This window comes from Lagenorhynchus albirostris, chromosome 5, assembly GCF_949774975.1.
Source record: "Lagenorhynchus albirostris chromosome 5, mLagAlb1.1, whole genome shotgun sequence".
Taxonomy (NCBI): domain Eukaryota; kingdom Metazoa; phylum Chordata; class Mammalia; order Artiodactyla; family Delphinidae; genus Lagenorhynchus; species Lagenorhynchus albirostris.
The window spans coordinates 16098900-16126125 of NC_083099.1; the positions used below are offsets into that span (position 1 = coordinate 16098900).

The 27226-nt window shown below is 39.3% G+C and overlaps 1 protein-coding gene across 1 annotated transcript in view; it reads right to left on the reverse strand.

The window, feature by feature from the left end:
* Positions 1–27226, reverse strand: part of MED12L (mediator complex subunit 12L) — a 326097-nt gene that overhangs the window by 13490 nt on the left and 285381 nt on the right. The window contains exons 38-42 of the mRNA XM_060149610.1: positions 24006–24217; positions 10512–10601; positions 8612–8844; positions 7053–7209; positions 4284–4361 (exon numbers count right to left, since the gene is read on the reverse strand). Coding sequence (XP_060005593.1) covers positions 4284–4361; positions 7053–7209; positions 8612–8844; positions 10512–10601; positions 24006–24217 — 770 coding nt within the window. The remainder of the gene's footprint in view (positions 1–4283; positions 4362–7052; positions 7210–8611; positions 8845–10511; positions 10602–24005; positions 24218–27226) is intronic.

Genomic DNA, 27226 nt, shown 5'->3' on the forward strand with positions numbered 1-27226 from the left:
ACATTAAAAGGATCATACACCATGATCAAGTGGGGTTTATTCCAGGAATGCAAGGATTCTTCAATATAGGCAAATCAGTCAACGTGATAAACCATATTAACAAACTGAAGGAGAAAAACCATATGATCATCTCAATAGATGCAGAGAAAGCTTTCCACAAAATTCAACACCCATTTATGATACAAACTCTGCAGAAAGTAGGCATAGAGGGAAGTTTCCTCAACATAATAAAGGCCATACATGACAAACCCACAGCCAACATCGTCCTCAATGGTAAAAAGCTGAAAGCATTTCCACTAAGATCAGGAACAAGACAAGGTTGCCCACTCTCACCAGCCTTATTCAACATAATTTTGGGAGTTTTAGTCACAGCAATCAGAGAAGAAAATAAAATAAAAGGAATCCAAATCGGAAAAGAAGAACTAAAGCTGTCACTCTCTGCAGATGACATGATACTATACATAGAGAATCCTAAAGGTGCTACCAGAAAACTACCAGAGCTAATCAATGAATTTGGTAAAGTAGCAGGATACAAAATTAATGCACAGAAATCTCTGGCATTCCTATTCACTAATGATGAAAAATCTGAAAGTGAAATCAAGAAAACACTCCCATTTACCATTGCAACAAAAAGAATAAAATATCTAGCAATAAACCTACCTAAGGAGACAAAAGACCTGTATGCAGAAAATTATAAGACACTGATGAAAGAAATTAAAGAAGATACAAATAGATGGAGAGATATACCATGTTCTTGGATTGGAAGAATCAACATTGTGAAAATGACTCTACTACCCAAAGCAATCTACAGATTCAATGCAATCCCTATCAAACTACCACTGGCATTTTTCACAGAAATAGAACAAAAAATTTCACAATTTGTACGGAAACACAGAACACCCCGAATAGCCAAAGCAATCTTGAGAATGAAAAATGGACCTGGAGGAATCAGGCTCCCTGACTTCAGACTATACTACAAAGCTACAGTAATCAAGACAGTATGGTACTAGCACAAAAACAGAAAGATAGATCAATGGAACAGGATAGAAAGCCAAGAGATAAACCCACGCACATATGGTCACCTTATCTTCGATAAAGGAGGCAGGAATGTACAGTGGAGAAAGGACAGCCTCTTCAATAAGTGGTGCTGGGAAAACTGGACAGGTGCATGTCAAAGTATGAGATTAGATCACTCCCTAACACCATACAGAAAAATAAGCTCAAAATGGATTAAAGACCTAAATGTAAGGCCAGAAACTATCAAACTCTTAGAGGAAAACATAGGCAGAACACTCTATGACATAAATCACAGCAAGATCCTTTTTAACCCACCTCCTAGAGAAATGGAAATAAAAACAAAAATAAACAAATGGGACCTAATGAAACTTCAAAGCTTTTGTACAGCAAAGGAAACCATAAACAAGACCAGAAGACAACCCTCAGGACGGGAGAAGATATTTGCAAATGAAGCAACTGACAAAGGATTAATCTCCAAAATTTATAAGCAGCTCATGCAGCTTAATAACAAAAAAACAAACAACCCAATCCAAAAATGGGCAGAAGACCTAAACGGACATTTCTCCAAAGAAGATATACAGACTGCCAACAAACCCATGAAAGAATGCTCAACATCACTAATCATTAGAGAAATACAAATTAAAACTACAATGAGATATCATCTCACACCAGTCAGAATGGCCATCATCAAAAAAATCTAGAAACAATAAATGCTGGAGAGGGTGTGGAGAAAAGGGAACCCTCTTGCACTGTTGGTGGGAATGTAAATTGATACAGCCACTGTGGAGAACAGTATGGAGGTTCCTTAAAAAACTACAAATTGAACTACCATATGACCCAGCAATCCCACTACTGGGCATATACCCTGAGAAAACCATAATTCAAAAAGAGTCATGTACCAAAATGTTCATTGCAGCTCTATTTACAATAGCCCGGAGATGGAAACAACCTAAATGTCCATTATCGGATGAATGGATAATGAAGGTGTGGCACATATATACAATGGAATATTACTCAGCCATAAAAAGAAACGAAATTGAGCTATTGTAATGAGGTGGACAGACCTAGAGTCTGTCATACAGAGTGAAGTAAGTCAGAAAGAGAGAGACAAATACCGTATGCTAACACATATATTTGGAATTTAAGAAAAAAAAAATGTCATGGAGAACCTAGGGGTAAGACAGGAATAAAGACACAGACCTACTAGAGAATGGACTTGAGGATATGGGGAGGGGGAAGGGTAAGCTGTGACGAAGCTAGAGAGAGGCATGGACATATATACACTACGAAACGTAAGGTAGATAGCTAGTGAGAAGCAGCCACACAGCACAGGGAGATCAGCTCGGTGCTTTGTGACCGCCTGGAGGGGTGGGATAGGGAGGGTGGGAGGGAGGGAGACGCAAGAGGGAAGAGATATGGGAACATATGTATATATATAACTGATTCATTTTGTTGTAAAGCAGAAACTAACACACCATTGTAAAGCAATTATACTCCATAAAGATGTTAAAAAATTTTAAAAATATATATATATTGCTCTAAATATCAAAATAAGACACTATGCTTCTCAAGGCAGCTTTTTAAAAATTTCTGCTTAAGAGAAATTAAAAAGGCATAAAAAGCCTAGTGTGCAGTTTACTATCCATTACGATTACCGTGGATGAAGGTCTTTGTTTCTCTGGAACTACTTTCCTATGAATACACTGGGAAACAATCGTGAGCCTGACCTCACTGACCCACTCAGCCCCTGGGATGGAAGTGTCTTAAGCCAGTGAGGGAAATACAACCTAGTGCATTAAGACATGTCAATACTGTCTTAGAAGTCAAAACTGAATGTGCGATATATACTCGCTACACACCAAAAATCACGAAATATTTACGACACTATTAGGAGAGTAGAAAGGTACTAAATTCTGCTGTATGAGACATGCTTAATTCCAGTGGAGCACGGGGACAGGGTCTCCCCTCAGTTCTGCATAAGCTGATCCTCTGCTTCCAATCATAACGAAGAAGCCTGAAGGCGACTTCTACCCTAGTCCTGTAAATTTAACTTCGTGACAGAATCAAATGTTTATTTTTTTATCCTACCCAAAATAACAATTACATTTCATGATAAGGAAGAATTTCCTTAAAAATGAAGATCAAAATGGCCAAGGCAGAGGCTTACAAAATATCCTCAAGGTGTCCTATTCCAGTCCTTTTTGGGCATTCTCAGCCCTTTACCACCTAACTCTACTCTATCCCTGCTAATATACTATAGCCCGGGCCATACTGTTCCTTCTTTACTAGCAAACTGAAAAACCATCTATCTTTCAAATCCTGTCCTGGAAAGAGCCTACGTCAGTATTTTCCAAAGCGTGAGACACATGCAGTAACACGGCTCGTCTTAGGGGTGGTACTCACTCAACTCATGTTGCTGAGCTCCCTGCAGAGTCGGTATTTATTTTTACAGATATTTCCAATGCGTGACAAGGGATGTGACCACTACCGCTGAGAGTGGTGATCAAATGCTTCTTTTTAGAAAACATTTGTTTAAGGAAATAGGAAAAGAGGCAATTTAAAGACAAGTAGCAGGTAAGTAATAAAGAAGGGATATGGCACTAGCAGAAGTAAGAAGTACTGAGGCTTGGACCACGTTGACTGGTGCTATGCATATAACATTTCGAAATTTGACTTACAAAGCTACAGAAGCAAATTATAAGATTACATGAAAATTTCATGAAATTATATGAAATGAATTACCTGAAAATTCTTGCAGCAAATGCTAACTGGCTAGACTCGGAGTTTCTTTTACATCAGTAAAGTAATATGTTAGAAAGTACTCTCATGCTCCTTTGGGATTATAGTGAAAACTCAAAGCCAAGTTAAGATAATCTTCTAAACATATCCATACTAAGTTATCATTCTAACACTGTTTAGAATAAAACTTGGTTTCTCAATATAAATATTTAGTCCACGGAACGGAAAAGTCCGAAGAAATTTAAAGAGGAAAAATTACATAACCTACTGAACCCCAAATATTTATTTATACCTTCTAGGAAAACAAATATACTGACTACAATGGTAACACAACCCTACTCTGATGAAGTGCTGAGGAGAAACGGCTAGGGTATATTTAGGCTTTTTCAGTTCTTAACAATCTCACGGGACATGAAAAATGCCATCTGCCTTTAAAGAACACCACCAAAAAAAAAAACAAAAACAAAAACAAAAGGGAAAAAGGAAGAAGAAACCCACATGTTTGGTTTCAGAACACCAGGCCTTACCAGAGGCTGCTGGGGCTGCATGGTTTGGAGACCGAGGGTCTGACCCTGGGGCTGCGAGGACTGCTGAGGCTGCTGCATCTGGAAAGAAAGAAAAAGAATTATACATGTGAAAATAGGAGGTTGACGTCCGCCATTCCAGTTCCCTCCCCCCATATGCCTTTGATCTAATTAGTCTGCTCCAACAAGGATGACGCACACCTGCCTCCTCCGTCTTTGTCTTCCCAAATATATCGTTCCTCCTTCAAGGGCAAGACCTAAATCTCCTCCGTGTGCTTCCAGACTACTGCAACCCCAGGGATCTCTTCTTTGCTAGTCACGGTGTTCACAGTCTAAACCACCCTACACTGTCCAGGGACATGCTTTGTACTCACTGTCTTAATTCATTTCATGCCATTTGCCCTTCCACATATTTCATTCCACCTTACGCTCTCAAGTGAGACAAGGACTGCTCGCTAGTTATCTTTTCGTTCCCTATGGTACCCAGAGGAACTCTTGAATTTAGATTTTCTTTTTAAAGGAAGATGTAGATGTGAGAAGTTCTGGCCTAAATCACCAGCATAAAATCATAAATTGTGTCCGTGAACGCTGGCTCAAATACATGGCTCTTGGAAAACACTTGCAAGTCACAAAAGAAACACAGACTAGACGTCCACCAGGGGGAACATCACAGAGGAGAGGAAAATATTAAGAGGTGGTTTGTCTCAATGACCTTTAAAGTCTCCTCCACCCTAACGCTTCATCTCGAGGATGACAGCACCAGACTTCTTTTCAGCCTCTGCATTTTCCCAACTTGGTTTGCATACTGTCCCTCAAATTCTTTGTCTTCTTTAGGGCAAGGTAAGCAATAGTTATTGCCAGAAGGCATTTTTCATTAAGTGACAAGGGTCATGGATTTGGAGTCCTAGCTGAGGTGTGGGCAGGCCACTCCCAACATGGACCAGAAACACAGCGACTGCAATAGGAAGCCAATTCTCCATTGGGCTCTCTGTGAACCCTTTCAGGAAAAGTCACCCCAACTTTGTAATTATTAATCTGTTCCTTTATGGAGGTAGTCAGTCACCAAAAAAGGAATAAGTATAATTCGGATGCAGAAGCAAATCATTTTTCCTTATCTCCCAGGAATGTGCTGGTAATGCAAAAATTATCAGAAGGACACACCATGTTAATTGGGATAAAAAGTACACATTAACCAATAAGGAAGGTTTTCAAAATTTGTAGCTTGAAAACAATGCTAGTGTAAGAAAGGAAGTGGTAAATAAAAAAATAATGTAATAACTTTCCTCGGTGATCTGGAAATGAGAAATTTTAAAACAGAGAGAAATATAAATATCAGTCCTAAAAAGCTCTGAAACATATACTTAGCACTTGGGGAAAAAATTATTTTAAGAAAATATCACTATGAGTATTAACAGTCATAATAATGGTAATATTACCAAATGGGTGCTTGAGTTGCATTTTCATATTTAATTTTCACTACACATTTAAGAGCTGGGCACTATAATTAGTTCCATTTTATTCATGACAAAATTAAGGACTAGAGGGTTTTTGACCACGCTGGAGATTTTATATATGCAATGTGTGGGATTGGCCATCTATAGGCCACACTCCCTCCCAAACCAATTACCATATGTTGTTTAATTTTGTGATACAGTTCTTTCCACATTTTAACAGGCAAAAACTGGGATGCAATTCATGGCATCTTATAACTGTGAAGCCCAGTTTTGTTGAAGATTTATGGTGGCTTTGGTCTGTCGAAGTGTTGGCACTGCCAACCAGAATTTTTTGGGTCACACTGAATTCAGACCTCAAACCCACTTGAGCTAACGGTTCAAATATTTTCTTCCCACCACCAGTGTCAAGGTTGAGACATGCAAGTTCCTTTGCTGTCCCTTTCGGCATGACAGGTTTATTTCTCATTGACCTCATACAAAGAGTATGGCCCTTGGGTACCCCAGTTCTACTAGAGTTCCCATTCTCAGTGCTGCTTTCTTTTCCTTTCTTAGAAATACACAAAAGGACAGTGCATCTCAAGTTGGACTGTTGATGAGATTAGAGTCCACTGTACAGACTCATCAGGCAGTTTCCAACCCAACAACACAGGATAAGCTTGCTAATAATAAAGGCAAATGGAACAGATAAACCTAACAGCCTAGATTCCCTAAACAAGGGAGGGAGAAGCCGGAATGTGTTAAGGGGAGGAGCCCTTTATCTAGGAGACTCAAATATTTATGACAAATAAGTGAAGGACAGCTCTCTGGATTCTACCAGAGACAGGATGAAATATCCCTTTGAAGTACCCTACCTACATAACTCCAACTTCACAGCCCAATCAGACTGGAGGTGTTAAACAGAAAATTTTTTGGATTACAGACCCCTCTAGAAATCTGAACAAAAACTCTGGACGGCTTGACTGTTTCCAAAAAATACACATGTAAGAAATTTTGAACTCAAATTGCATGGCCTCTAGTCAAACAGTGACTGGGGAAGCCTTACACTCTTTACACTCTTACACTGTAAGCCTTACACTCCTTACACTCTTAAGATAAAGGCATCCAGCTACCCTCCCGAACCTTTGTGAAAGGGCAAGGATGGTCTGCAAAATGTACTCTTCTGTCCACGACCTGGCAGATGCACAGAGAAAGGAAGACCCCTGCCGAACTGGAACTAAATTACCCCAGTTAGGTCCCAGCAATTAAAGTCTGAAGTGTCTGTTATTTCTTACGACCGCTGAGGACCCCACACACATTGCACTCACTCCCAGCTCCATACCTGGAGGAGCCTCTGCTGCTGTCGCACCTGTGGCTGTCTGGGCCTCACTGGGTCCTGAGACAGGGACACCGAGGGAAGGTTTGGATGCACGGAAGTCAGCACCGCATCCAGTCCTCCACCCACCAGAGGGCTCTGCTGAAGCGACTGATGATTCAGTCTGGTCAAGAATAAAGAACTTGTTTTCAGGCCCAAGCATACTGTCAAATGTTTATCATCAGTGCCATGGCACACTGCACACACTCACAAAGAAGCCATCATGTTCAGTAATCACTATGTACAATTCAAATGCAATAAAGACCAGTGGTTAAGGTAACCTAGATTCCCAGGGACACATGGTATCATAGGTATTCAGACAGCATATGGCACAGGTGGGATTTAAACCCAGAACTTCGGGGCTCTGAAGTTCAAGTTCTTAGGCAACATGCTATGCTGCCACTTATTAGACAAATAATAAACATGGTGCATGTTTTCCAAATTCATTTATTTTCCCAAATGTGTTACCAACGACCCTGCCAACTTTCCAAACAGTGATTACTAGAGTTGACCTGCAATCTTTGATGGTAACACACGGGAGTCCAGCTGCCGTCCACTGCAGTGCAGCAATCTGCATGAAACTGAGTTCTCCTAGACCCACGCCATCCAACAGAACTTCCTACGGTGACCGAAACGCCTCCACCTGTGCTGTCCAATGAGATAGGCACTGGCCACCAGGACCAGCTGTATCATTTCTGGGTCTCAGTGCAAAACAAGAATGCAGGGCTCTCTGATCAAAAATCAGTAAGAATTTCAAGCGGGTGACAATAGAGCATTACAATCAACCATGCGGGTCTTCTAAACACAGCGCCCTATGGGACTGCGCAGGTCACACACCTTCGAAGCTGGCCCTGCTGGCCACACGTGGTTCATGAACACTTGACATGTGACTAGCGTGACAGAGAACTGAGGAGCTTTAACTTAACTTTAATGAGTCTAAATTTAAATAGCCCACGTGGCTGGCAGCTGCTATAATGGACAGTGCGGTTATACGCTACGTACTACATCGACAAGATCCAATTAAGGCAAAAACGGAGCAAGAGTCTTTTCATGATCCGGTTTTGCCAGCCATTCCTGAGGTGGAAAAGGTAGAAACTAAGATATGTGACCAAAGTGTTATGGGCACCGTGCACAACGAGTATTGCAGATCAACATATTCTAGTAAGGCACTGCTAAGGATAATCAACAATTTTTAATCTTAGATATTTATTGCCAAAAAACCTTTTTAAAAGAGGAGGAAAAAAAGAACATTGGAGCTAACATGGTGGTATCATTGAAAAATATTACACAAATACTATGGGAGATGTGAGTCAGACAATAAGGGACTTGAAAGGAATAAACGAGATGGGGCACTGCTTCTTTTGAACCACAATCTGGATGCTGCTGAAGATGAGATGACGATGAAAATTATATGCAACTAGGCAAGCTCATAGGAACAATTATAAAGCACCATGTCCTAGAAGAAGCACGGTAAAGGCGAGAATTTGAGTGTCCACCACTGCCATCATTATTTCCACATGCATCACCTCTGAGAGCCACTCAGGGGCTGCAGGTACGGCGACGCCTGCTGCTGAACGTAGCCACTCGGCAGCTGCTGCTGCATCTGTCTGAGTCTTTCCATTAGCGCCGGGTTGGAATGCGCAGCCGGATAGGTTCTGGAATTATAGGTAGGAGACAGGACCACGCTGCCAGCCTGCTGCTGAGGGGTCTGCTGCAAAGGCATCTGCGTTCCGTACATCGTATAGCCCTGGGGCATGGTCTGCAGGCAGGCACAAGGAAGGAAGTCAATGTTTTGATTTGCCCCCAGCTTTCCTATCGCTAAGATATCGAGGGCAAAAACAAAGCCAGGAGGAGCCCCCTGAAATTCGCCGTTCTCAAAGACTCTTTTTAACTCAAAATACGAGGAAGAGCACTCTGGAGGCAGAGAGAGGAGCCCGAAAGTTATACAATGAACTGTTTGTATAATGATTCACCAGAAATTTCAATTAAAGAGCAAAAGGAATCCTCACTTGGTTAAGAGATCAGTTTTAAGCTCAGTTGCTTATTTTGAGGAAAGGAAGGGCAGGTTTCTGCACAGAAATAATCAGGCAAGCATCTCTACCTTTAGTGCACAGATGGCATCAATGTTCAACAGATCCCAAGCATCATTAATGTTGTTTCCAAAATTAACCAGAAGAGTTACTCATGCTCAATGTAAATTAAAATCATGGAGTACACTTTCCTTGTATGTAACTACACTTCCTTGGATCTAATGAATTTGTCTGTAGTAACCAACCAGTTAACAAGAACAACAACAACAAAAACAATCAATTACCTTAACCAGAGAATAAGGGTGTCATTGGTGACTATTCAATAATCTCTAGTTCTGGTTGGACTGCAGCCTGTTTCAGCACTCTACCAATAATCGTTAATATATGAGTGGCTGATTCTCCAAATCTTGACACCCAATGTAAATGAAAAGCTTCAGGTTCTGCTGCGTCACTATCTACAATTTACAGAACAGAGTGCTGATTAAAATAGAAGAGGACTGCTCTTCAGGTCCTCAAAGTACCACATTTTAAGGTAGTTGAATGGCTCTGACTTGGAAGACAGAGTGAGGGACGATGACCTTCCTGCAGGCAGCGTGCAGGGATACAGGCTGTGTGGCTCGGTGCCTGTGAAGGCCAACCTTGGCCTTCCTTTCAGCTGTGGACACAGTATGAACCGCTGGCCTAACTAGAGGCCCTGCCAACATCCCTGGCCTCCTGATTATCCCTCCCTGAGAGGGACAGAGTACAAAGTTATGGAAGCAGAAATGACAAAACTATTAGAAAAAATAGCACAAGATTTGCATCATATTAAGGCAAATCTATCATTTGCTGAATAACTACTGTGTATCTATCTGGTGCTTTGCTAGTTCCATAGGTTGTCTTAAATCCCCACAATGTTCATCTCTATTTTACAGAGAAGGAAACCAAGACTCAGAGTAACTCGCACAATGTTACACAGCTTGTAGGTTGTCAGGAGTTTTGTCAAGGTCTGATGCCAAGGCCAATTATCTTCTTATTCTACCATGATTCCTCTTCGAAGCTATCTTTGAATATCATAAATTCAATCATGAATTACATCATTATACATTATAACATAAGTACCCTGGCTGGGACTGTTCCTCATTTCAATATCTACCATCATCATTAATAGAAAGGTATGAACTGATATTTCTGATTCAAGAATTTCCTAAAATGTTTCATGCCCTTTAATCAATCCTGAGACTTGTTTAATAATCACTGGTAAAGCTTTGTTTTTGAAATGTCAATTATAATCTATAAGCAGAAGTGACTAAGTTCTATACCCCATGAGGGAATTGATACCCTACTTACCTAGTTCCCCCCTTCAAATAAAGAGCATTAAAAATCCCAGCAGCACCTACAAAGCAAACATGGGTACCTGTGCTTGCTGCAGACCTGGATACTGGGGGAGCTGAGGGGAGGGCCGTGCTTGAGCAGCAAAGAGAGCAGCCTGGTCCCCCGGCTGGCCCTGGAAGACAAAGCCGAGGCGGCTCTTGATCATAACAGCAAGGGCATGATCCGAGCTCCTGGTTAATCACCCCCAAAACCCCTGACACCACGCCCTATGTGAGAACAACCCTTGCAGATTCCAACCTGCATTGAATACTATTTCTCATCAATTTCCTATTAACAGTAGAGATTGCTGCACTTATTATTTCTTCCAAAGACGACTACAGATGTCCCCAATGATCACACATACATAAACACAAGCCAAAATAATCAATGGTCTGCTCATCAGAGAGGCTCTGAGTCAGCTTTCCTGCACACTCCAGGGTACAAATGTCCCTCTAGAGTAGAAGGCATGAGTCTCTAAGTGTGAAATCTGAAACCACAGAGTTGCCTCATCCTGTGCCCATAAAGTAAGAGAACACGTGGTACACGCAGATGGCATATACTACCTTCATGACTTTTTAATGATGTTTCTTCAGAGGGACCTAAAAATTGCCTATTTAGCCACGTATGCAAGGGATGAATCTGGGATCTCTTATGACTCTAATAATCAATATAATCAATTAAAATGTATAATAAGTTAATATCAAATACAGTTCTAACCAACTGCAATGTAAAATAAAACCAATTAACATCTGTTCACCAGCCTTCATTTAATACATGTTTTGGCCTGAGGAAAAATAAATATATTCCTAAGAGCAGCTGGATGTATTTTACATTTTGGCGGCAGAACCTATTTCACGGAAGCTTGCGGTATTAATCACAGAAGGAGGCCAAGCTTCCGACCACCCCTTGGTTTTCTCAGGACTTACTAATAACAAAGAAATGGGGTTTATTCTAGGATATTTCACCACTGTTTTATATCACAGATGTCCTCGTTTTTTTTAAGTGCTAAAATACAGTTATATTAAAAACCAGTTTTAATGTTCTGGGAAAGTAGTGCAGCTCTTTCTGGCAGGGAGAAAGGTATGAACATTTAGCTTAAGAGGGAGGCCACCAACCATTATTAAGCATCTATTATGTGCCAGGGACTGGGCTTCTTGTTCTTATTCCCATTCTCTCACAGGAACTCTGCAGGGAGGGGACATCATCCCCATTTTCTTCAGGTACGAAAAGCCGGGCTCAAAGAGCCTAGGTAGCTTAGCGAACTCACCCAGCTAGACCTGGCTAAGCCGTGAGCGCTCAGGTAAGTCTGCCTCCAAAGCCTAGGGTTTCTTCCATGACGATGAGATGCCTCCGTATGTGATATCAAGGATGAAAATATTTAAAATTTCATTCGGTGCTTATTCCTAAGGGACATAGAGCCTTGTAAACTCACCCCAGTAAGAAACCAAAAGGAGACTCTTTACTAAGACTCGTTAATGAGATTTTGAAATGAAACGTATACATCGGACGGTGAAGCCTTTTCTCTGATCCCCACATGAAATCACTCGAGGGCAGTTAAGAAACTGCGGCCTCTCCGAAGGCGGCTCTCCACCCATACGTGGACCAAACACAAGTTTCTGGGAGCATCTGCTATGGTATCTACATGTAACAGCTTCAACGAGAATCTAACTTTCCAGCGTAGGGTACCATGAAGATACTCTGAGCCTTTAGCTGATTAATCTAAGTGCAATTATATCCCGATTTGCTTAAGTCTAAGAAAAAGAGCCCAAACTCCCTCTAGGAGAGCTCATGCCACGGGAGTGTGGCTATCTGGAGCCTACAAGTATTGCCCCGAAGTATCCAAATGGCCCTTGATCCTCCAAACACTAAGCCAGGGAGTCATTAAATCAACCAGATCTTTACATGCCGCTCCTCGACTTGGTGCTCCCCAACAGCATTGTCCAAGGTCCCTGAAACATATACTGCTGTGCCTCTTGGTGGGGATAAATATACGTCTATTATCATTTTTACAGAAGAAAAGAAAAATGAATTATTTCTGTGAGTTAGAATCTTGAGATCCCTAAGTAGTCTAAAACACCCAGGCCCTTTTCTGCCTTGGAGGGAAACAAGATGCGATGTGCCTGTGACAGAGGCATGCGGATACATAAAACAGATGTTTTTTAACTCTTTACTCTTCCTTTGCTTGTTGAAGAACCTTAGGAAACAAACTATGACTTATGTGTGGTGGTGGATCTGCGTTACTGGGCAACACTCTTTTATTGACAAAGAACAGTGGAGATTTTGGAAATTTAAGAAATACGAATTTAAAAACATCTACATTTTTAAAAATCACAAAATTAACATTCAAGGAAAAACGCTATAACTTTGAAAAAAAGCAAGAAGAAAGGGGTGAAAAATTTCAAATCAGTTTTACCCTCTAAAATTCATGTAATCTTCAGTGAACAATTTTTAGTCTAAAGGTAAACTATTTATTTGTAAATAGACTATATTTCCTCCCATTGCCATTCCCCCCCCCCCCCAACTCGCTACTTAAGTACAGTAGGTAAGGGTTCTAACATTCAATACCCTCCCTGAGGAAATCACAAACACCTCACGTTGGCCAGCAGCGCTCGCCAAGGGCTTTTATCGTCATATTTGCCCTCAATGAAAAATACCCATCTCTTCTCCCAAACGGAAATGACCTCCTCCTGCTCTCTGGTTTTCCCAGAATAATGACAGGAACAAATTATTTCAATTTGTAGAAACAGTTCAATCTGTTGAGTAAGGAATGAATGACCAAGAAGTTCTTTAGTAACTTGAAAGATTTTACAGATGCTAAATGAGGACCATAATGCGGGAATAGGTAAGAAAACTAAATATAGTAAGAGTCTTAAAATGTTAGTAGGGATGGTTTTGCTGCATTCAGGAAGGGACTATATAATGTATCATCTGAACTGGGACAGGCCAGGAGAATGGGGGCGAAGTGAGACCATGCCTGGCAAATTGTGACTTACGGTCACCTGCGTCGTACACAATCTACTTATCTGTTATTTTCTGAAAACTATCTAAGCTTTATTTGACTTTTTTTTTTTTTAAATCAGTTCCTAGCACTGTGTCTGGCATATAGTAAGTGCTCTATAAATATCTATTGAGGAAACCTAAGATCAAAGATTTAACTTAGTTTATCTGTTAAACAAGAGTTCCAGAGGTAAACTGAGATTTATATTTCAGGATAAATTAGCTTACCAAGTGCTTTCCAATTGCCCCATATTTTTAAGTACCATCTTTTGTTTTGAAAACTCACTTTTTAATTCAATTTTTAGCATCTGTCATTCTAATGATTTCTTCTTTCTGCCTTCATTAATACCTGGAGAGTAGCTCAATTGCCCCTCTTGATTTATTCTGCTTAACTGCAACAATCAGAGGCAACATTAACTTCACACTTTTGTGGTTGTAAAGGGGGCTGGTTTCTGAGGGAACATCTGTGTCTAGCCAGGGGCCACATTGTGCTCCGGCTCCAGCTCCCCTGGCTCAGGTACCCAACTTACACGTGCTAAGAGAGTGAGCCACAGTTGACTGGGAAATTCTGATAGCTACATGAACCCATCTCTACATTGCTACCCCGGGTAAATTCCTACATGTGGTCTCTCTTGTTTGTTTTTATACATTTTGCTTTAGGCTTGCCTCTGGGTAAGAAACAGACATCTATTATATTTTCTAAAATTTCCACTTCCTAAAAACGTTTTAAAAAGCTGTGCTGTTCAATACTGACTCATCTTCCTGGTCTTTATAAGAACAATTCTCTCTCTTACTGCTTTATTTTTAATTAGACAAGAGAAGCATCTGAGCTCAGAGAGATGTAGACTCAAAACCTCTTGCATAATTTGAAATGAATACATCCAGTGAGTTAAAAAAATTTTTGATAAATCATCCTCAAAGATAATTTTCAATCTTCTGGGTCTTGTTCTCTTCATTAGTTCACTCTCTCAGTCAACTGAGAAAATGTCAGGGTCTCTTTCTAAAGGAGAATTGGTTATAGCTCCAATTAGCAGACAGTTACAATCAGCAGCATTTCAGAATCAGGGATCTTCTATCCACTCAATTCACTAGTAATGAGTTCTTGTCAAATCCTTATTTAGTTAACTTTCCAATAGTGTTCAAGGGTTGCAAGTAGAGAGGCAAGTTGTGCCTGAAAAGCCACAGCCAGATGTTGTGACTCTGTTTCTGAAAATGCTGATTTAGGAATAATAATAAAAGTCACCCAACGAACACCAGTGGGTAACGTTTTATGAGTCAACTCGCAAAAAGGGTTTTACTTGTGATGACTGGTTTGGAAGGTCCTGGGTGATGGTGCCCAAGGTTAAACAACAAGTGGTGTGAACCCCAAGTTTTGGTCGTCACATTATACCGGTGTATTTTGATTGCAGACAATAGATACACAGAAAATTCTATCATTAAAAGAGGTCCTGTTGACCAGTTATGCTTAATTCTTTCATAAAGCTTTCCATCAAATATAACTTGGTTGGCAATCGATTAACAGTAACATTAACTGCTGGAACCGCCTGATTCATTTTGAAATAAACACACGTCATACAATAATGAACCTTTACAATATATTCTGTTAACATGCCCATAAAGGAGGAATATAACATACTGATTGGTTGAGTATACATACACATTCATTAAATTCCTGATATTGGAGAGTATTAAAGAAAAGTAAGAATGGTGAAAAGGACAGCAAGATATATATACACATTTCCATTCACTTGAGTGAATATATAGATCATATAACCTTTTGACTTTAAATACCTGATGGACAAAATATTGTGTCTATTTTTTTAAAAAGTAAAATCAATGGTAGATGCAAATTGTATTCTGTTCAAATTACATTATCATCTGAACAATAAATGCCCTACAGCAAACATAAGCTACCTGAAAGATATTTTTAAATTTGATTGTTTGATTCAAGTTTTTTTAAAAACAAAAACCTCGCCTGCTCTCTGTACAAGTGTCAAGAAAAATTGATAGAAAAATTGACTGCTTGCAGAAAAGTCTCCAAACTTTCCTTTGTTGAAAGAACTATTCAAGAAATTGCCTATATGACAGTATTTCATAACTGAGATATTTTCAAAGCTTGTATATGCCATTAAGGATATTTTCACCAATGTATAGAAAATATTACCCATTAAATTGGCAGTGAAACGAGTTGACTTACATTCACATCTGAGATGTGTGCTCTTTTTTATTCTAATGCTTCTTGGGTTTATGTTGTGGGTTGGCTAGCTGATACAGAAACCTATAAGTAATTTAATGCAAAACATGCATTCTTCGCTAGCCCAGGCAAAGCAGTAGAGATGAAGTCTTATGACATGCATGCACAAGACCTATGCTCAAAAAAAACACCTTCTCCATACCGGAAAGGAAATAGAGATGATGCGTTCTGTTGAGAATTTAGGAAGAACCAGTGAGTGGGATGTGATGAGAAGGGCATGTTTCATAACCACAGTTTTCATTATCTTGCATTGGCCTGTGAGTCAGCATGCCATGCGTTCCTCTACTAATGAGGTGAGTTATCGCAGAGAGAAGCGAGAGCTCGGGAACAGATGGGTTCAGAACTGGGACTGAGATGAAGGTACACGAACTGGCCTATGTTCCCAAGCCCAGGCCATGAACGTCCACTGGTTTAGATACCATACACGTATATGATGAAAATCATGAGGCAATCAAAGGGGACAACTTTCAGAAATAAATTCTGTTAAAGTGAACATGGTCAATGCATTCATGATTCTGTGTTACAGTCTCAAACATAAACCAAGTGAGTAACAGTGAAATGAAGACTATAATAATTACCAGCTAGAGGGGAATAACCTGCTTCTCATTCTGATGTTCAAAGAATAATGCTATAAAAGTTTACTTAAAGGAAAAAAAAAAAAAAAGAAAGTAAAAGGAATGACAGACAGCAGGGGTGTTACCATTATGTTGTCAAAGTCTTCCAGAAGGGAGACAGCAGAGTTACAGAAGTCCTACAGAAAGGGGACAGCAAGAAAACGGCAGACAATACAGATAAGATTGTTTAGCCTAATGATGTGGGCAGCCATAATACATAAGAATTAGTTCATTTTAAAACAATGTTTCAGGGAGTCAAGACTTAAAAAACCCAGGCCCTAAGAGTTCGTATTAATTTATATGCCAAACAATATCACCATAGGCTGGGACACAGATAAATAATACGGCAATAGTCATATAATGGAATAGCACATCCTGGAGGTTGAACAGGGACATACAAGAAGTAGGGGGGCTATCAGACCCAGATAACTTCCCGAAGCTAAGGGATGCTCGCACCTCGGTGTAAGCAAAAGAGCGCCCAAGTCCTTCCCAGCCCAGAGCCGGGGGAGAAGCGCTCAGGACATTTGGGTCACATGAAACACACAAGACATTAAGTGAACAAGTCATATATTATTGGAGGATGTCATTAGATAGCTCCATCCCCAGTAAATGCAAATGAAAACAGAGCATCAGTTTAACCACACATTCAATCAAGCAACATAGACAACAAATATTCAGAGTGCCACTGGTGTTTACACGCTAACAGGGAGTCTAATTTAGAAAAAGGGAACCATATGCTGGGGAAAAATATTCCTGTTTCTCAGGTCAATGATCCCCTTGCTTAATCATCTTTATGAATGAATTCTAAGTGACACTTAGTCTGAGACATTAAAATTTTTCTGTTCACTGAATTTCAGAAATAGAGATGAGGCAAAAAATTCATAACCCTAATGGAAAAAAAGAAAAGTATTTTACTATACTAAGAACGAGAAATCATAGGAGGAATTTCCCAACAAATAATATCTATTCTCACCATTTTAGGGGTAGGTACATAATTCATTGCATCTATTCATTTGTCTTTATATCTAACTACCACCTTTGTATTAGTGGTTCACTCTCTCAGCCCTCTACCCCTATCTTCTCCCTGTTCATAAACATCAAGCTGTGTACACTATCTACGAGATCACGATAGCTGCACAATCATAATGTCAGCAAACGACATGGGTGCCTTCCTTATCATTCAAGTAAATAGCGAAATACCAGATATTAAGTAATAAGCAGAGCATCTACTTTCCTGGACATGGTTTCCACCCAAGGAACAAAATGACAGGGTTTAGGACATACTTACTAGCTCAGTGTTTTTTGTCCTCCTAAGTTCATTTTGTCACTGAGATGTATGAAAATTGTACTTCTCTGAGTCAATGCATTAAAGATTCTTGTCAAAACTCAAGATTTGTTTCAACAAGTCTATTTTGTACACCTTTACCAACTAAGAACCAAATTAGTTTGAAAATATGCTCAAATTATAGAATCAGGAAAATTACAGAAGGGAAAACTTAAATTGCTGGTAAAGTTATAAAACATGCCTAAACTCACAGGTAATAAGAAAATGCAAGTTAAAATCATGTAACGCAACACGATTTCACCTGCTCTGAATGAGGAAATTAAGGTCTGACAATACCAAGGGTTAGTGGAGGATGTGGAGGAACGAAAACGCTCATTTATAACCGACGGGAAGCACCACCACTTTGGAAATTAAATCCGCATTTCCACTTCCACGTACGTACCCTACAACTCGGCACGTGCAGAAGACACGGACAAAAATGTCTACCGTAGCACGGTTAACAGTAACAAACAATTGGAAATAACTGAAATGATCATCAACAGAATGGATAAATGTTAATACTCATAATGGAAGAGTATCCAACCAGGACAAGCAAATACATAAAACCAAGTATAACAAGGTAGATATAATTAAAAATTAGTCAAAACAAAAAAGTTACAAAACAGTACAAAAATACCTGTGTGAGACTATCATAATGTAAAGTTTCAAATCTGAAAGTAATACTATATAATGTTTATGTCCATGGATGCAAAAATATGTAGTAAAAATATAAAAGACATTCATAAGAAAGAAAAACATGAAATTCATGGTAGTGATTACCTCTTTTTCTTTATGAGACAAGGGGCCTCATCCACGTCTGTAAAGTTTTATGTAATAAAAGAATGATCTAGAGCAAATGTGGCCGAACATTATTATTTAATAAAGCTAGGTGGTAAGTACATTAGTGTTTGCTATATTATTGTCTATTCTTGTGCGTTTGAAAAACACTGCTAAAAAGAGTGAATAGGAGGTAAAGAGCAAAAGGAAGGAAACAGATATTCCAAGGTGATACCATATCCAGAAGGTAGATCAATTACCAGACCAAAAAGGATGGCTGCTCAACTTAAATGAGCGTCATCAATCCAAGAGGCATGCTTTCAGGATGTTACAGAGACACTTTTGCCAAGGAGCTGACAACTCTGGAAGGCTCTGACTCAGTCAGTGTTCTTTCATTAAATTACTTAATTCCTTTATTTGGATACACAGTGACGGCACCTGCTCCATGGTTAGATAACGAAGTGTTCTTACCAGTAACCACCAGCTATAACTGAGCACATCATTTCTGACTGTCAGAAATCTTCCTCTTTAATATAATGAAAATCCTTATGATTCATTATCTGTAGCCAACAATCAATTGCTTTCTTCCAAATGTGTCTCAATCAAATTAAGCTAAATGTACCTTTTATCTTTCACTGGTCTCTCAGAATAAACTGTCTAGCAGTGATTATTACGAAGAACACAAGATGATTTTGTGCGTTGAAAGGGAGAAGTCAGGATAAAGTGATATCATAAATCAAGGCACAAAATTAAGTTCTCTTCCTGTATCAAAACTTAAGATTCCCTTCAAAAGCCCCTTCTCTAGAATACTGATAAGGTGGGGGGGGGGGGGCGGGGGAGGGGAAGAAATTACCTTGTGTCAGAAGAAAAATATGAGATATAAGAAAAAGGTGACTGGAAAACAATTTAAGCAGCATTTGGCATTATTATAACCAACATTCTATATTTTATGACAGGTCTCATGGGATATGTGGAAAATAAAATATTACAGTGATATTTTTATAACAGTGAAATTGGAATCAGTCCCTCTAAAGTTTGTATCACAGAATTTAGATGGTAAAAACATACTGCTCTAAGAAACCAAAATGGCTATTGGGAAAACTAAACAATCTTCAACATTCCTTTTTCTTGGTCTCTTCTACTGGTGGCCACCGAACACCAATCATATTAGGGACAATTAATGTAATTATACAAGTAAAGCACATACTGTAAGCCAGCCACTGTTCTAAGGGCTGTTACAGACGTTAAATCATTAATTTCACAAGAACCCTGTGGAGTAAATGTTGCATTAGCTCCATTTTATAGATGAGCCTCTGAGGCACAGAAAGGTGACAAAGTCACTATACTGGGTCCCATTTAAATAAGGGACACTGAGTAAGGAATGGAGGGGGGGGGAGAATTTCTCCTTCCTTGGATGAAGACTACAACTGAAAAAAATGACAAGTTTCCTCACCTAACATCTTTGTGCATGTTAATATGCACTAAAGCTGTAAGAAAATACACCTGATTATAATAACAGTCACTACATCCAATAACTTGGTTAACAATACCTAACAATATCCATGCTATTTAGCACCTGTTTTCTAGACACTATTGGTACATTCCTAAGGAAGTGTAAGACGGTTCATAACAGAAAATTTCATGACCAACTGAAGCTGGTATTCAGTCTCTGCAGCAGAATCAGAATTATTCTATAATGGTTCTCTAGTTTTCATTGGGCACCATCTAAGGCTAGATCTTCCTACACACATCAACTCTGTCCATTACATGTAAAGAGGCTAAGGGGACTCTGCAAGGTCTGAGATGTCTCCAGAATTCAGGAATTTGCGCCCTCTCTGCCCCATCTAGGTTTTCAAAACAACCATAGCAGAGGCTGCTGTTGGGAGAAGTTTCTAGAAGCACTCAGAGGAAGAGGTACGAGATGAGTCTGTGGATAAAAATCAGGTTGCTAAGGATCAAGGCTACTAAGAAACTCCAGGGTTCTGGAAATAGCTGCTCAAAACATGAATTCATTCAATAAACATCTCATAGATTTCTATCCTCTGCTCAGTAGGTGGAAAGATGATACAAAGTACTGTAAGACCCAATGCCTGACCTAAGAAGAGGGGGCCAGCCGGGGGTCACTGTACACCCAGCCTGAGAAGCTAGAGTCACATCCAAGGCTTGGAGCAACTGGTCAGTCTTTAAAAGCAGCTGCTACAATTCCAAGATAAGTTTTGAAGGTTAAGTAATTTGAAATTCTCCAACATGTTTGTTACATTTAAGAAAATGGATTCTGTAATTAGAAAATTTGTAGCATAAGGAGGAAAATGATACCTATTTCATCTTCTCTATAAGAAGCCAAAAACTGAAAGAAAAAAAAACAAACCCACAAGTTTGTATGTAGCTAGAGAGAATCACATTCTGTGTGTGCGTTTAATCCGAGAAAATGCTACTGCCAAAATCTGAATCAACATTTCTTACTATGAAGGATATGGGTCAGTGCTTACTAGAAAAACAACGAATTGCATCCAGAATCATATATGAAAACACTGTATCAATATCCCTTATATTCCATATAATTCTGCCTTTATTCTAGATTTTTAAAGATTACCATGAGGAGAATTTTTTTGTGCCACGATACCATAGTTAGCTAGATTCTAGGTATACTAATCCATGATCTACTGGGAGAGAGGAAAGGGGCTAACGTTTCCCTCAGAACCTCCTCGGTGCATGCACTCTAGCAGATGCTACATACAAGTCTCATCTACTCTATGGAGGACCACTCCATCCTGTGACTGCACCATGTATGCATTTCTCTTCCTTCAAAGCATTCTATTTTTCTCAATTATCCAACACTTCAAGAATGGTGAGGGAGGAAAAAACATGTCTGCTTCTGAAAGCCCTTCAGAAACTCTAAAGCAAGTTTCAGCAGTTAAAGAAAGAATATGGGGGAGAAGGAGAGGTGACTATTATACAGGCACACCTTGGAGATACTGCGGATTTGGTTCTAGACCACCGCAATAAAGCGAATGCCTCGATAAAGAGAGTCACTTGAAGTTTTTGGTTTCCCAGTGCATATAAAGGCTATGTTAAAATTATACTGTAGTCTAGTAAGCGTGCAATAGTATCATGTCTTTTAAAAAGTACATTTTAATTTAAAAAAATACTTCATTGCTAAAAAATGCTAACCATCATCTGATCCTCCAGTGAGTCACAGTAATAATGTCAAAGATCACTGATCACAGATCACCATAACAAATATAATAATAAAAAAGTCTGAAATATTGCAAGTACTACCAAAATGTAACACAGAGACACAAAGTCAGCAAATACTGTTGGAAAAACAGTGCCGAGACTTGCTCAATGCAGGGTTACCACAACCCTTCAGTTTGTAAGAAGTGGAGTATCTGTGGAGTGCCACAAAGCAAAAGCACAGTAAAACAAGGTATGCCAGTGCAATCACTGTCACGAAGCTGAGCTTTTATTACTTGAAGAAAGAACTGCTGACTTCTCAAAAGGAAAAAAAAAAAAAAAAAAGCAAGATAAAAGGAAAGAAAAGAAAAATCCAACATGTGACAGAGTTGCTACAAAAGAATCAGTTAAAAAAAAGAATGCATTATCAGTTAATTCCTATTGGTACCAGCAGTACAACCCTAGATGGTATGAAAGAATAGTCAGGTATTTTTGAGTGTTGTGAGTAATGGGGTCCTACAGTGACGTTTTAGGTCGTAAGTCTACCTTCTCCAAACATGCAAGGATATTTCTGAATACGCGAAGATTATTCTATTGAATCCCCTTTAAAGAAATTTTTTTTTTTTGCTTTAGGGGAAATAGCTTGTCATGGCTTGTGCCAGGAAGTGAACTTCTGAGGACAGGTGTTTCACCTATAAATGACACAGTGAGCTCCTGCCCAATTAGAGACATTCAAAACTGAATCCAGCAGTAATAGATTGAAAGTGGGCTATTAATAAGTCAAATTCTACCTTGTGATAAAAAGGTAGATAGGAAAAAAATAAACATTTCTTATTGGAAGGTAAATTTTACTTAGGCCTAAATTACTTTAAAAGCGAACTGAATTCATTCTAGTAGAATAATTATTCGACTTCCAGTAAATTTTTTCTTGATAAGGATTGGAAACAGTGATGTAACTTATTTTCATTCATCCCCAAGAAGAGCTAAAATCCCACTGAGGTTTTAAATGACTCCAAACATGCTGCCTATTTAGAGAAAAATCAAGGCTTCTTAAGGATTTTAATCAAATCTTCATCACTTCTGTGTAAGAAGTAACTTAGGCCCGTGTTTCCTGACACCCAGGGAGTTTGAGTGATCAAAAATCTCTCAGAGCTCAGGGGGAGACAAGCATGTAGTGACTGTTGTTTGTATTCTCATGTGGTTCAAACTAGATTCCTCTCTCCTGTCCTTCTAATAACACAGGTTAGAATAATAAATTAAAAAGAGGAAAAGAACCATTTTTAAGACGGCATAACTAGCCCTACCACTCCCATCCCCCAAATCACTAAGTGGACTTCATGCAGAAACGCCACAAGTTGTACAATGGAGACACGTCTAGAAAGTTACTCAGAACACAAAGAATATTTTTAAAAGCGTTAGAATTCCTTGCTAATTTGAAAATCGGTGGTTGTTCTTAGAGCAGGATACACTTGTAGACTGGCTACTTCCTTTGAGGATCATAAAGTACCTCACTCAAGGGTTGCTGTGAGATCTAAGACAATCAACACATTAAAGTTCTCAAAAAAGTAAGCGCTCTCATCGTGTTAGCGGCTACCGTCAGCACCACCATAGTGCAATTGTTCTAAGAAAAACCGGAAAACACAAAAAGTGTACAGAAACTGGAAGAAAAAGTCACATTCTCACCTCCCTGTTTTTACTTTAACATATTTGTACAGATTGGTGGGTTATTTATGAGTCTATACTAAGTTTCGTGTGACTTCCACCAATGTTAAACAATCACTATCATTTTAAAATTTATAGAAGATGGGGTTATAGGGCATAAAAATAGAAATAATATAAATCAAGAGTTAAAGATATCCATATGCTGACTGTCACTTGTAGTGTATGTATTCTTTGCCTACTGTAGATCTTGTGAAGTATATACTAAAAACAGAGTCTGTGCAGTACAGGGCACCGTAGGAGAAAACCTAGGAAACATCAGGGCTTCAGAGCTACAACATCAAAGTAATACATCAAATAATAATACGTGAAAGTAGAGCTAAAAGGAGTACGGAATATGGTGATAACGATAATAGGGAATGAGTGCTCAGAGAAGGTCACTTCAAGGATGAAAGTCCTGCAGCTTCCAAGTGACTAGAAAATCATTAGCTCTCCTTTTTGTTTTGAGGCATACTTTGAATGAACCTAAGACATTTCAAGTCCTTATCTGATCCATGATAATAGTAAAATACAAGGGGGGGAGAAGCATGTATCAACCTGTACGAGAGATCCACGTGCACTCGCTCGCACAGGTAAACAGGCGTGCACGTGCAGCAAGAATCTGTCACATCCCCACTCTCATCCCGAGCTAGAGGAACTAATGAAACGTGGAGGAGGACACTGCTGATCGGGACAAACCTGTTGGAAAGGTCGCGTCTGGGCTTGCCTGAGAAGCCGCTGTTGCTGCTGCTGCTGCAGAAGCTTCATCTGTATCAACTGCTGCTGCGACGTGATGGCGTGAAGGGAGGGCGGCTGCATCACGGCCCCCGAGCGCCGCTGCAGCATGTTGGACAGAGCTTGCTTGGTATTGGTGGGGACAAAGGAGCCCGCGGGGTCCAACCTGGAGCCACCTACAAAAGCAACCGGAAGGAAGGGCTTTCTGCGCATGTTAATGCAATAGGTCTTCCTTCCTTTATTAAAACACAGAAGTCTCACCCCGAGCCTCACCTGAGGAGCTCAGTGGGAAGTAGGGCACTGCCCCACCCTCTACAAATATCAAAGATCCCTAAGGGTTGCGTAAATTCCAAACGATGGGGAGGGTGACGTCTAGTGAATGATAATATCTGAATGACTTCACAGAGGGCCCACTTTGGTTGGTAAAGTGAAACGCCCCGAGATGCAGAGTCATTGGCACAATTTCAGAATCATGTGGGTTCTAAATTATGCGAGGCGCCCCGGGGACACGTTACTTGCACAAAATGTGTTGCCTTCGTGGGGTATTTTATCAAGTGTGCTAAGCCAGGCATAGAGACCCTTTTGTAACTTTAAACCCTTTTGAAGTTCATGGTATTTAAGTTCCTTTACCACAGCAAAATAAAAATGCCTGTTTTTCGGTAGAGAAGCATGACCAAACTTTAAAAACCTGAAATGCTCGGAAGCTTCAAATACCATGATTCTAAAGACAAAACACATTGTTTTTGAAGGGTAGACGTCAAATAAACAAGAAACATTAATTATAGCTTAAAAAAAACAAATGAAAACCTTAACATATTTGCATATATTATCTGCCAAATGCCTTTAAGAGGAAAAAAAATTTCAACATTTACTGGCTTCAAGTAGGTGCCAATCCTTCACTCACCAGATAGTTTATATTCTTGAATGTATGTGAATAAGAAAACTTCTACATAAATACCTTACAAATGTTATATTTTTTCTTTAAACCAACTTGTATGATGGAAACAAACATTTCAACACTGATCACCGGAAAAGCCCACATTCTTTTAAAGACTCAGCGTCACAATCAGCAATATGATTTATGAAGTCATTCAGCAGCATTTGAAGAACATTTGGAAAAAAAGTGGGAGGTCAATTTGAGTAACATGACAAGGTAACTTTTGTTGAAGAATTGGAAATATACTAATACAACTTTATTGACTCATTTTATAAGTAAGAGACATTCTTTTTAAAGATTAGGCTATGATCTACTTCTAATTTCCCTCATTTTTCTATAATCTCATACCTCTGAGTCAGCTAAAGAAATAAGATATAATAAATACACTGACGCCCTCTGTAGAGTCTCACCGAATTAATTTCCTCCCCATCTCTCACCAAATGCTCTTTATTATTCACATGCATTTCCTTATAATTTTACCATCTTGGAGTGTATACATGAGAGAGAGAGATTGCTAAAGGTGTGTGTGTGTGTGTGTGTGTGTGTGTGTGTGTGTGTGTGTGTGTGTGTGTGTTGGGGGGGAAGGGCACTGTTTTGCATTTTTAAGAATGTATGAATGCAAGCAGATGGTACATACTCTTCCTCTACTCCATAGGATTTAAAACTTTATGAAAATCTATTAATTCACACATGTAAAATCCTCATAATTAATTGTTTTCTTCAATTCTTTTTCTTACATGTCATGATACCTAAGACTTACCTAATACCTAAAGTTCCTCAACTTATAAACACACCTTTTACAGTATTCTAGGGGGAAAAGGGTATGTGCCTTTTAAAATACTTAGCCTTCAATTTATAGACAGTCCTTGTGTTTGATTTCAATATCTAAAAAGTTTAAAAATGCTTAAATTCACAAGGACTTTGGAATTGAAGAGAGAAAGTCAAAAGAGAGGATGAGCCCTTATTATTTTCCACATTTACCACTGCCTAGTCTGTTCTTTCTTTTGCCGTCTACATTCTATTCACTCAATAACCTATTTTTAAGACCCCACTACAAGCCAGACACTGCTCTAAGTTCTGGGCATACTATAGTGAGCCATGAGAAAAAATACCTGCCCTCATGGAGCTTACAGTCTGGAGAAGGCAGATAATAAACCAGGAAGTAAGTAAAATATAGATAGAGTCTATAAACAAGTGCCGGTGCTAGAAAGAGACTGAAGGAAGTGGAGGGGAACAGAGAGGCCAGGGAAAGGGTGTGGTTTACAGTTTAAAACAGGGTGGCCAGTGCAGGCCTCAACCCAAAGGAAGCAGGCAGTGAGCATGCAGATATCTGAGGGAGCCCACTCCAGGCAGGGGCCAGCATGTGCAAAAGCCCTGAGGTAGGATATGTTAAGATCACTCACTGAACCTGTCTGTTGTGTCAGGCTATCTTCTAAATGCTGTATTTTTAAAAACTCACTGTAAATTATATATGTGTGTTTGTCTGTGTATGTAATATAAAACTTATTTCATCCTTCAAAGAAAGAATGAGCATTTTCATCCATTCTGCTTACTGCAATACCCTAACAACTAAAACTGTATCCGGCACACGAGGAACGAAGCTCAGTACATGTTGTTGAATGGATAATTGAATCACCCACACTGTGAGGGTATATGTTAGCACGTCCACTTTACAGATGATCAGACTGAGGCACAGAGAAGCTAAGACGTGGTGGAGATGATACAGTAAGAGGGTGGCAGAGCCAGAGCTGAAGCAGAACTGTAACTCCCAGACCAGCTCTCTTAACCACAGATTCAGAGGACAAAATATGGATTCTCCCCTACCGTAAGCCAAGAATCAAAATGTCATCCTCCAATTACAATAAAAATCACAATATAATACAGAACACAGTAAGGAAAAATTATTATTTGTTAGAATGTCACATCCTAACAAAATGCAGGTTGAGATCTCAAAATAAACTCTTTCACAGAAACAGGCAAACTTTCATTTAGAAAGAAAAAATTAAATTCATTTCTAATTAAGAGACTTCTTTATTCAGAAAAATCTTTATTCTAGATATAAAATCTACTTGGGCTGGAATCAAAGCAATACTAACATTTACTGTGAATACGGTAGGATTTCTTACTGATATCTATTTGCTGCACCAAACTTCTGAGATCCCTCGTGGTATAAACAATTTAAAAGTTATAACATGAGGAAACAATAAAAGACACTAAAATAGTGTCTAATAATTCAAAATGCTGATAA